The sequence below is a fragment of the Thalassophryne amazonica genome, chromosome 5 (genome assembly GCF_902500255.1).
Source record: "Thalassophryne amazonica chromosome 5, fThaAma1.1, whole genome shotgun sequence".
Taxonomy (NCBI): Eukaryota; Metazoa; Chordata; class Actinopteri; order Batrachoidiformes; family Batrachoididae; genus Thalassophryne; species Thalassophryne amazonica.
Window position 1 is genome coordinate 78,754,949 of NC_047107.1, and position 12,360 is coordinate 78,767,308.

General features: G+C 42.1%; 1 protein-coding gene across 1 annotated transcript in view; it reads left to right on the forward strand.

Annotated features, from left to right (window-relative positions):
• hsd17b4 (hydroxysteroid (17-beta) dehydrogenase 4) overlaps positions 1-12,360 on the forward strand; it is an 80,667-nt gene that overhangs the window by 10,477 nt on the left and 57,830 nt on the right. Inside the window, exons 4-7 of the mRNA XM_034170626.1 lie at positions 154-213; positions 358-379; positions 942-988; positions 4,074-4,158. Of these exons, the coding sequence (XP_034026517.1) occupies positions 154-213; positions 358-379; positions 942-988; positions 4,074-4,158 (214 nt within the window). The remainder of the gene's footprint in view (positions 1-153; positions 214-357; positions 380-941; positions 989-4,073; positions 4,159-12,360) is intronic.

A 12,360-nucleotide genomic window follows, 5' to 3' on the forward strand; every position in this document is an offset into this window, starting at 1 on the left:
TGATAAGTAGACAAGGTAAGGTTGACGCCCCCTTTCATCTTCTGTAAGACAAAGTACACTTTTCTCATGCTATATGAATTTTTTTTATTTTGAACATTGTATAACAGGTATTTTTTATGTAATGGAGACTTTTCACCAATTGTGCACTTATAGATTCTGTGGAAGATGGAGAAAAACTGGTACAGACAGCACTGGACACATTTGGAAGAATAGGTTAGTACTTACATTGTATGAAAATGCTGTGCTAGTTATAGCAGAACGTGCCATTTACCCTCATTTGTTATGATGTCATAATTCCTTTTAGTAAAGTTTTTTTTTTTTCTTTTACTTAAACTTTTTAAATCTTTCTTCTTCCAGATATTGTTGTTAACAATGCTGGGTAAGTTTTCTACTTTTTGCTCATTTTCCATGCTTACTCACATTGTTTGTGTTAGTTTGCAACAAGTAGGTTATGATAATAATGTAACAGCAGTTTCCATATAACTTTTATTTTTTTATCATCATGAAAACTGAAAAGGCTAAAACTCTGTTTGAAATTATACCCTTGTTCACACTTTCATTATTCTTTACATAATAAACACTTGACAATCTGTGGGATATGGTATAAAGTATGTAGTGCAAGTGTACTTGTGGTGTGTCCAGGTCCACTTTGTTGGTTACACGGTGTGTAATCTTATTTGCAATGTGAGCATGTTTTAGTGCATTTGATAGTACATATTTTGCACTTTAAAATGATGGAAAGTGCATTTAATTAGAAATCTGTTTATAGTTTGAGTGATTTCAGATGCATTGTAAGTTTATTTTAGAGATGTGGGGATGAAACGGTGATCTCCATGGGTGGGTTGCCAACCAGGACCCAAGGTGGTTCTTTGGTGTCATGGATGTGGTACCAGCGCATGCTCCCAGACTTGTCTTGACTTGTAAATTTCTACCCCCCAAAGGATACTTCGTGACAGAACGTTTGGCAGGACGAGTGATCTGGATTGGGGTAAGCATATCTGAGCTTTACATTTTATTTTGATAAATAAACTGACGTGTATGGATTTTTCTTTAGTTGGTCAATAAACAACTCGAACTGACAATGGGTAATTTCAGAAAGGATTTGTAGACTAGTGTGGCTTTTCATGTTGATGGATAGATGAAAATTTAGTTATCGTACCCACAGAAAAGACTAATATACAGCTAAAAGTGTGAAAGTAAGTCCCTTTGGCTTCTCCTTTGTTTCACTTGGGCTCGCCACAGCACGTCTGAGGTGGATTTGCATGTTGATTTGGCACAGGTTTTGTGCTGGATGCCCTTCCTGACGCAATTCCATATTACATGGAGAATGGGCAGGGGTGGCCTTGAGAACCAGGAACTTTCCACACTGGAAACGAGCACACTTTCCTGTTGCTGTCTGTGTGACAGTGAAGCTGAATCAGTCTGCTTGAGAAGGTGCTTTGCAGTCTGTCCATTGTTTAGTGGAGAGGGTGGTGTGGGTTCTCCATGGTGGAGAGCAGTTTATTCAGTATCCTCTCCACAACATATTCAGAAGCCTCCAGCTTGCACTCAGTGACAGAGCCAGTTCTCCTGATGAGTTTAATCTGTTTGTGTCACTGGCTCTGATGCTGTGGCAAAGAAATGTATACTGGTAATATGACGCAGAACATTTCCAACATCTTGTTCATGTGGGATGACCTGAGATTCCTCAGGAAATTGAGTTGGCTCATCCACTTCCTGAGCACAGTATTGGTGTTGGTTCTGCCATCCAGTCCACTGTTGATGTCCTCTACTGTTTCAACATCCTCTTCCAGGTTGCACAGGAGCTGGTACATTGTCCTGTTCCTCCTGAAGCCAGTCATCTCTCTGATGTTGCATGCCTTCAGCAGCAGGTGGTTTTCTCCAGCCCACTTCACAAATTTGTCCACCAGTGCGCTGTACTCTCACTCCTGACCATCACTGATATACTCTAGCAATGCAGAGTTGTCTGAAAGCTTTTGCAGGTGGCATGACCTGGAGTTATGCTGACAGTCAGTGGTGTATAATGTAAACAGGAAAGGAGAGAGGACAGTCTCCTGCGGGACTCCTGTACCGCTGCCCAGATAGACAAACTGTGGCGCGTGTCTGTCAGGTAGTGATGTCAGCCTTCTCACTCAGTAACAGCAGCTGGAGGAATTTAAAAAAATAAGCATCTGGTCCCCGATAAGTGGTTGAAGATGAGTGAGTGAGATGAGGGTGAGTTTAGTTAATAAGTGTCATGTTGCCTGTAGCATGAATGAAAACTGTATTGCGTTTGATGTCTTCTGTCACCATCTCTGTTTGTGCATGTCTAAAAATGGAAGCACCTGCTTGTGGCAGAATGCAGAAAAGACAACAAGCTCTCCATGCGTGTAACTTCAGTCGTGGACAAACTGTGGAGAGCTGACATTTGCCATTTGGTATGCTTATGTATTTATATCTTTGGATGAAGCAACATTTGCTCGCTACAATGAGAAGCTGAAGGCGATTGATAGTGTCGATCCTTACGAGGTAGAAACTAGTGTTGATGGCCACAGAAAGAGCAAAACCAAAATACCACATCAACAATTGAGCTAAATTTCACACTAAAGCTGTTCGAACACGCTACAGTGCATTTGAAAGTATTCACAGCGTTTCACTTTTTCCCCATTTTATGTCACAGCCTTATTCCAAAATGGATGAAATTATAATTTTTTACTCAAAATTGTACACACAGTACCCCGTAATGATGATGTGAAAAACATTTTTTTTAGATTTTTGCAGATTTACCAAAAAAGAAAAAACCCTAAGAAATCACATGTACATAAGTATTCATAGTCTTTGCTATGACGCTCAAAATTGAGCTCAGGTGCATCTTGTTTCCACTGAGCATCCTTGAGATGTGTTTGCAACTTAATTGGAGGCTACCTGGGGTTAAATTCAGTTAATTGGACGTGAATTGGAAAAGCACACACCTGTTTACACATAAGGTCCCACAGTTGACAGTGCATGTCAGAGCACAAACCAAGCATGAAGTCAAAGGAATCGTCTGTAGACCTCTGAGAAAGGATTGTCTTGAGGCACAGATCTGGTGAAGGGTACAGAAACATTTCTGCTGCTTTGAAGGTCCCAATGAGCACAATGGCTTCTATCATCTCTAAATGGAAGAAGTTGGGATCCACCAGGGCTCTTCCTAGAGCTGGATGCCCGTCCAAACTGAGTGATTGGGAAGAAGGGCCTTAGTCTTGGAGGTGACCAAGAACCTGATGATCACTCTGTCAGAGCTCCACCATTCCTCTGTAGGGAGAGGAGAACCTTCCAGAAGGACAACCATCTCAGCAGTAATCCACCAACCAGGCCTGAATGGTAGAGTGGCCAGACAGAAGCCACTCCTTAGTAACACATGTTACACAGTAGCACACGACAGCCCACCTGGAGTTTGCCAGAAGGCACCTGAAGACAACTCAGACCATGAGAAACAAAATTCTCTGGTCTGATGAGACAAAGATTGAACTCTTTGGTGTGAATTCAATTGAATTTAAATTGTGGAAAAAAGTGAAGCGCTGTGAATACTTTCTGGACCCACACTCACACACACACACACACACACATACATACATACATACATATAAAAATTAGAAATTTTACATTTGATGTGGTCCTCCCAAACATGTATTGGTCATTCTGAACATTTTCAATACCTTGGAAAATCTGTAGCTGCTGTAGTTTGGATAATACAGCTGTATTTGAAATAACACTCAGGACGATAAAGGGTGTAGTCATTTTCGGCCTGTTTGTCCTCGATGGAGATTTTGGCACAGATTCTAAGTTGTTCTTTGGGGTCTTATTTGTCTAGAACAGTTGAGTTATCCTCTCCTAAACTATGTGCATACTTGTCTAACTAAAACTTTGGCTGGTGCAGTCCAATAAACAGCTTATTCGAAAACTGAAATTGCTGTCTTTAGACCAAATATTCTAATGACCTGTGGGATAATGCTGTTCTGTTGATCTATGATTTTGTTGCATTGTGTCCATGAAACCATTTGTATTTGAGAAAATGTTAATGTTTGCTGTGATATTCTCCTTCTGTATTCTAGACCTGGTTCACAGAATTCACTTGAGAGGCTCCTTTTTAGTTACCCGTGCAGCCTGGAACCACATGAAAAACCAGAAGTTTGGCAGGTAAGGAGATCAACTGCTCAGTGGGTCTTTGGGGTTGAAGGAAAAACATTCCCTTTTCTCACAGACATCTCTTGAAAGTAATTCCTGATAGGGCCATGTAACGGTAAAAAATTTATAGTATTCACATCACCTTGATTCTTTGTAAAGCAATTACACAAGTTAAAGGTTAGAACAAAATGGTGCAATGTTTAACCATATTATATTTCTAAAAATGTTGATTATTTGCCATCATAAATTAACCAGTGTAAAGAAGTGTCATCGTCCCCCATCAGCTTTTTTCTTGGGCTTTGTAGAAGCCTCGGCATGTATCTTCTAAAATATAGTGAGTGAATAGATATGTTGATTGGTAAATGAGTCCATCCCCTCGAGTTTGTCACGATAACTCAATTGGTAAATTATGGATGTGTTGTATCGTTACCAATATACCGGTAGAATTTTGTCCTATGGTTAGCTTTTTTTATTCTGTGAAATTAACGATTTTGTTTGACCTTGTTCATAAATGTGCCACACGTGGGCACTTCACATTAAACTTACCCCAGCCTGTGTAAGCTGTCGCCCTGGTTGTCTCTGTGTGTGGACCTTTATTTATAAGAGCACAGTAAGAAAAGGGGTGGAAGATTACCCAGAATCAGACAAAGCATGGCGGAAAGCACACTAAAAAGCATTGGCAAGGTCAAGCTGGTTGTTAAAAGAGGGACTTCCTCCATAGTTCGGAACTGGTGTGGATTTAAACCTAGACCAGACCTAGTCAAACATCTGCAAGGTTTAATTACAGTGTGTTTAAAAAAAAAAAACAACAAAAAAGCAAAAACTGAAAACCAGTACCTGTTCTCTTGTCTCGTGGGGCCTGTGTTGTGGTAGGCGCTAGCCACCCCTGCTCACTTTCACCTTGTACAACCCCAATTCCAATGAAGTTGGGATGTTGTGTGAAATGTAAATAAAAACAGAATACAATGATTTGCAAATCCTCTTAAACCTATATTCAATTGAATACACCATAAAGACAAGATATTTACTGTTCAAACTGATAAACGTTATTGTTTTTGTGCAAATATTTGCTCATTTTGAAATGGATGCCTATAACACATTTCAAAAAAGCTGGGACAGTGGTATGTTTACCACTGTGTTACATCACCTTTCCTTCTAACAACACTGAATAAGTGTTTGGGAACTGAGGACAGTAATTGTGAGTGTCATGATTGGGTATAAAAGGAGCATCCCCAAAAGTCTCAGCTAGAGCCCGACCGATAGTGAGTACTTTTTCAAAGTATCGCTATCGTACTTTTTCAGAGTACTCACTATCGGCGAAATTTTGCAGATAGAACGCTGATAATTTCTCATAAACAGAACAGTTACTGAAATAATGTTTGTGTCAGCAGTGTAAAATGTCCTTGCACCGTTTGTCCAGTAGATGGAGCTCTGACTCCATTCAACTGAGAGCTGCTTACACCCCTGCTTAAATGTGTTCATCACCGGCCCCCATAGTTCGCCGTCACACTGCACTCATCGGCTGACAAAAGCATACAAGTAAGTTTATAAGGATGTTGTTTGTAATAACTTTGCGATTACATTCACCCCACATTTCTCCCGTTTCAGTTCAACTCAGTTTGATTAACTCAGTTTATGTAGTAATGTGTCAAATGTGCTTCATTGCATCGGTCACACTTTTTCTTAAGCCCACGTTGTGTAGACCTTATTTCCAGTATGAAAAACTTTCATTTACTGCTAAGAGGTTGAAACATTCAGATTCACTGGTCATCCGGAAGGGTTCTGGGAATTACTACCGTTCGCCATTAACCCTCTGGGGCCGACGCTGTCTTATACGACAGCTGGGACCAAGCTTTACTAAATTGTAAATAACTTTTTAATGATATGAGATAGAAACTTACTTTTTTTTGCTGAAAGGTTAACTCCGCGGACCTTTGATCGACTGCCGGCCATCTTGGTACTCCTCATAGAAGATGTGTGATGACGTGCGCAATGTAAGTGTCCAAATGGAATTGGTTCTCCGTCACATGGTTTTCCAAAATCCAATCGTAGGGCAGATTTACCTCACGTGATAAACCAAAGCTCGTTTTCAGGAGTGATATCTTACTAGTTGGCCCGTTTGAATAGCCCCCTAACTGCTCCAATTACATTTTTGCATTTTTTTGAACTTGAAAAGTCTTCTCTGTTATAAAGTTAATCAATATGAGGACAAAGCTTCAGGTTTTGGCTCATACCTTTTTTGTTAAGGGTCCAAAATAGAACATTTTATTCATTAAAAAAAAAAAAAAAAAAAAAATATATATATATATATATATATATATATATATATATATCGATTATCTGCATTTTTTTCATCCAAATATCGTTATCGACATCGGCCTCAAAAAATCCATATTGGTCGGGCTCTAGTCTCAGACGTTCACAAGCAAAGATGGGGCGAGGATCACCACTTTGTGAACAACTGCGTGAAAAATAGTCCAACAGTTTAAAAACAATGTTTCTTAAAGTTCAGTTGCAAGGAATTTAGGGATCCCACTAGATAAATGTAAAAAAGCAGCTTTGTTTTGCCATCTGCTTGATGGTTAGGGGATCATGTAGTGATAATGGATTATGCCGCGTTTACACTGGACACCACGTGAGCGACGGCGGTGAGAGGTTGCCATGTAATCCCAATGGAAGGACACGTTGTGGCGCCACAAAAGTCCAAGCCACGCAATGCGACGCGAATAAAGCGACGTGAATAAAGCTATTTTGAGCGATTGGCGCGTTTGTGGGGCGATATCGCGTTGCATCGTGTCGCGTCGCCCTCAAACCCCAAGTTGAAAAATCTGAACTTTTTTGTCTTGTCGCGCCGCGATGAGCAATCAGGGCCTGGATATGTAGTGATGTGGAGATGTCTGGAGTTTATACTTGATGTGGACATGTCCTGTTTTTGGCAATCAGCCTGTGAGCAGGACTTATGTCCCTTTTGTCCTTTATTTAACACAATTATGACAGAGTTTGAGGGGAGAGTGAGGAACTGCAGCAGCAGCCAGTTTTTTTTTATTTTTTTATTTATTGTTCACATGGCCATCATCCAGGCGCGGCTCCTGCAGCAAATCATGAAAATCCCAGAATTGGGAACATCTCATTAGGATGTTGTCCTAGTCCACCTAGTCCACCTAGTCCTGGGTCTTCCCCGGGAGTCTCCTCCCAGATGGCCGTGCCTGGAACACCTCCCTTGTGAGGTGCCCAAGAGGCATCCTTACCAGATGCCTGAACCACCTCAGCTGGCTCCTTTCAATGCGAAGGAGCAGCAACTCTACTCTGAGCTCCCCATGGATGACCGAACTTCTCACCCTATCTCTAAGGGAGACACCAGCCACCATCCTGAGGAAGCCCATTTTGGCCGTTTGTGCCCGCAATCTAGTTCTTTTGGTCATGACCCAACACTCATGACCATAGGTGAGAGTAGGAACGAAGATTGACCAGTAGATCGAGAGCTTCGCCTTTTGGCTCAGCTCCCTTTTTGTCACAACAGTACGGTAGAGCGAATGCAATACCGCCCCTGCTGCCCCGATTCTCCGGCCAATCTCACGCTCCATCGTCCCCTCACTCGTGAACAAGACCCGAGGTACTTGAACTCCTTCACTTGGGGCAAGGCCGTATTACCTACCTGGAATAGGCAATCCATCGGTTTCCTGCTGAGAACCATGGCCTCAGATTTAGAGGTGCTGATCCTCATCCCAGCAGCGGCAGTTGCAGCAAATCATGAAAATCCCAGAATTGGGAACATCTCATTAGGATGTTGTGAACCCATGGACGGTGCCGCTGGCGATGTTTGTCAGCTTTCCACAACAAATAGAGCACAGCATCTTGCTCCGTGTGATCAAGGTCCACCATGTTGACTTGATGGCGAGCGGAATGGAAGCTCCTCCTATTTGATGACACATTGGGGCAAATTTTTGCAGCTAAAGTTTCCGCCCAAGCAGAGAGGCACACCAGGCGATGGTGGCGCGTACATCGCCAGGCGAGGGACGTGAATTTGTGCCGTCGCGTGGCGTCTGGTGTGAACGCGGCATTAGAAGAAGGTGTTTAATGAGAGACATAAATCGGAGGAGTAGACTTTGTTCTCCAATAACATGCTCATACTTCCACACAGTCCTGCGGCAAGGAATTTGTATTAATTTAACAGTAAACGTATAAAAAAAAAACAAGAGACAAAAAAGGAGTTGAGTGTTCTAGTTTGATTGCTTTTATTGTTAAAATAGCTTAAGAAGTGGGTCACCCATCTGAGTCTGGTCTGCTTGAAGTTTCTTCCTCAAAAATACGCCCACGATGGTTTTTGCTTGTCACTGTTGGCTATGTGCCTGCTCAGGGGGTTATGTTAAGTTATGTTAAAGTTAGACCTTACCCTTGTGAAGTTCCTTGTCATGACTTGTGTTTTGATTTGGTGCTGTATAAATTTAATTAATGGGTCACAGCTATGTGGAGCACCCTCTCGTGGTCAAACTACGTAATAACACCAATTCCAACAGCCAAAGTGTTTTTCTGCATTTTTGGGAAAATAAGCTTTCATATCTGCACAAATAATACAGATACCAATATGAAGAGCTCATGTCTGCCAATACTATCTGCCAATAATAATTTTGTTTCTGCGTACCAAGTAAAATAATGTAAGCATCCAGAATAAAACTAGACTGTTAAGAAATGCTGTGTTGAAAATTCCTTGCTTTGTTAAAAAAGTATTTCGGACAATTTTGAAGGAAATGTTAAATTTCATGGGGGTGGTGGTGGGGGGACCCTAATTGATTTGTACTATACGTCTGTACTATGGTGGTAGACATTATCCCGAGCAGTCCATTTTGCTGGACTTTAATCAACTGGATATCAGAAATAAATAAAATGCCATGTGCCAAGGCCTTTGCAAACCTCAGCTAAAGTATCAAAGGTACTAAAAATATTTCTATTCGTGCTCCACTTTAAGCAGGCTCTTGAGATATGCACTTGATATAATGACCATAGAAATAAGAGCAGTCTGCCTTCGTGCTGTTACAGAAAATCTATACAGATTCTGACTCTGACTTAATCTTCTCATTTAACTGCTACTGGTCTTGAGGTTCAGTTAAAAAAATGTCCACCCTAATTTAAGACAGACTTAAACTTGTCATATAATTTGCAAATGTAATATATGTACTGTAAATCACCAAATGAAGTTTGAAGTTAATTGAGGTATGCAGCACAGAAGGTTGTCCTATGAGCATTTCAGTGGTGCATCAATTTAATATCATGAATAAATCAATATGCTGTGCTAGATTTGGTTCTCTTATTCAGGCAGTTGAGAAGCAAGTATCCGCTGGACTCCCTTTGAAGAGTTAGTTCAATATATTCTACAGCTTGATTCCAAAAACACTTTTGGGTAAACACATTTCCTGCAGTGTTTGACATTTCTGCCTGGAACGAGGCCAAAAGCCTATTGAGATTTGCATTTTGTCTAATTTGTTATTTGTATAACAAGGTCGTGTAGCCAGTTTAACTTGTCTGGTGCTCCAGGTTACTCATACCCTCACCAAATTGCAAGTGCACACAAGCCCATTTACATGACCTCCAGGGTGTGAGGTACCTGTTCTCTTGTCTCGTGGGGCCTGTGTTGTGGTAGGCGCTAGCCACCCCTGCTCACTTTCACCTTGTACAACCCCAATTCCAGTGAAGTTGGGATGTTGTGTGAAATGTTAATTAAAAACAGAATACAATGATTTATTTGCAAATCCTCTTCAACCTATATTCAATTGAATACACCACAAAGACAAGATATTTAATATTCAAACTGATTAAACGTTATTGTTTTTGTGCAAATATTTGCTCATTTTGAAATGGATGCCTGCAACACATTTCAAAAAAGCTGGGACAGTGGTATGTTTACCACTGTGTTACATCACCTTTCCTTCTAACAACACTCAATAAGCGTTTCGGAACTGAGGACACTAATTGTGAGTGTCATGATTGGGTATAAAAGCAGCATCCCCAAAAGTCTCAGCCATTCACAAGCAAAGATGGGGCGAGGATCACCACTTTGTGAGCAACTGCATGAAAAAAATAGTCCAACAGTTTAAGAACAATGTTTCTCAATGTTCAAGTGCAAGGAATTTAGGCATTCCATCATCTACAGTCCATAATATAATCAGAAGATTCAGAGAATCTGGAGAACTTTCTACACGTAAGTGGCAAGGCGGAAAACCAACACTGAATGCCTGTGACCTTCGATCCCTCAGGCGGCACTGCATTAAAAAAATTACATCATTGTGTAGAGGATCTTACTGCGTGGGTTCAAGAACACTTCAGAAAACCATTGTCAGTTAACACAGTTCATCGCTATTATCTACAAGTGCAAGTTAAATCTCTACCATGCAAAGTGAAAGCCATACATCAACAACATCCAGAAATGCCACCGCCTTGTCTGGGCCCGAGCTCATTGGAAATGGACAGACGCAAAGTGGAAAAGTGTGCTGTGGTCTGAGTCCACATTTCAAATTGTTTTTAGAAATCATGGATGTTGTGTCCTCCAGACAAAAGAGGAAAAAGACCATCCAGATTGTTACCAGCGCAAAGTTGAAAAGCCAGCATCTGTGATGGTATGGGGGGTGTGCTGGTGCCCATGGCATGGTCAACTTACACATCTATGATGGCACCATCAGTGCTGAAAGGTACACCCAGGTTTTGGAGCAACACATGCTGCCATCCAAGCAACGCCTTTTTCAGGGACATCCCTGCTTATTTCAGCAAGACAATGACAAGCCACATTCTGCACGTGTTTCAACAGCGTGGCTTCATAGTAAAAGAGTGCAGGTACTAGACTGGCCTGCCTGCAGTCCAGACCTGTCGCCCATTGAAAATGTGTGGCGCATTATGAAGTGCAAAATACGACAACAGAGACCCCGGACTGTTGAACAACTGAAGTCGTACATCAAGCAAGAATGGGAAAGAATTCCACCTCCAAAGCTTTAACAGTTAGTGTCCTCAGTTCCCAAATGCTTATTGAGTGTTGTTAGAAGGAAAGGTGATGTAACACAGTGGTAAACATTCCACTGTCCCAGCTTTTTTGAAACGTGTTGCAGCCATCCATTTCAAAATGAGCAAATATTTGCACAAAAAGAATAAAGTTCATCAGTTTAAACATTAAATATCTTGTCTTTGTGGTGTATTCAATTGAATATAGGTTGAAGAGGATTTGCAAATCATTGTATTCCGTTTTCATTTACATTTTACACAACGTCCCAACTTCATTGGAATTGGGGTTGTAGTCTTCCCAGTAGTATTGGAATTTAAGGATCTTTAAATTGTTGTTTGCACTGTTGATGCTGATACATGACAATCACCACAAAGTCTGCTTGAACACTCACTCACTCACTCATCTTCAACCGCTCTTCCAGGTTCGGGTTGCGGGGGCAACAGCTCCAGCAGGGGACCCCAGACTTCCCTTTCCCGTGCCACACTGACCACCTCTGACTGGGGGATCACGAGGCGTTCCCAGGCCAGTGTGGAGATATAATCTCTCCACCTAGTCCTGGGTCTTCCCCGGGGGTCTCCTCCCAGATGGCCGTGCCTGGAACACCTCCCTTGTGAGGTGCCCAGGAGGCATCCTTACCAGATGCCTGAACCACCTCAGCTGGCTCCTTTCAATGCGAAGGAGCAGCAACTCTACTCCGAGCTCCCCATGGATGACCGAACTTCTCACCCTATCTCTAAGGGAGACACCAGCCACCATCCTGAGGAAGCCCATTTTGGCCGTTTGTGCCCGCAATCTAGTTCTTTTGGTCATGACCATAGGTGAGAGTAGGAACGAAGATTGACCAGTAGATCGAGAGCTTCGCCTTTTGGCTCAGCTCCCTTTTTGTCACAACAGTACGGTAGAGCGAATGCAATACCGCCCCTGCTGCCCGGATTCTCCGGCCAATCTCACGCTCCATCGTCCCCTCACTCGTGAACAAGACCCCGAGGTACTTGAACTCCTTCACTTGGGGCAAGGCCGTATTACCTACCTGGAATAGGCAATCCATCGGTTTCCTGCTGAGAACCATGGCCTCAGATTTAGAGGTGCTGATCCTCATCCCAGCCGCTTCACACTCGGCTGTGAACCGATCCAGTGAGTGTTGGAGGTCACCGGCCGATGAAGCCAGCAGGACCACATCATCTGCAAAAAGCAGCCATGAGACCCTGAGCCCACCAAAGTGGAAA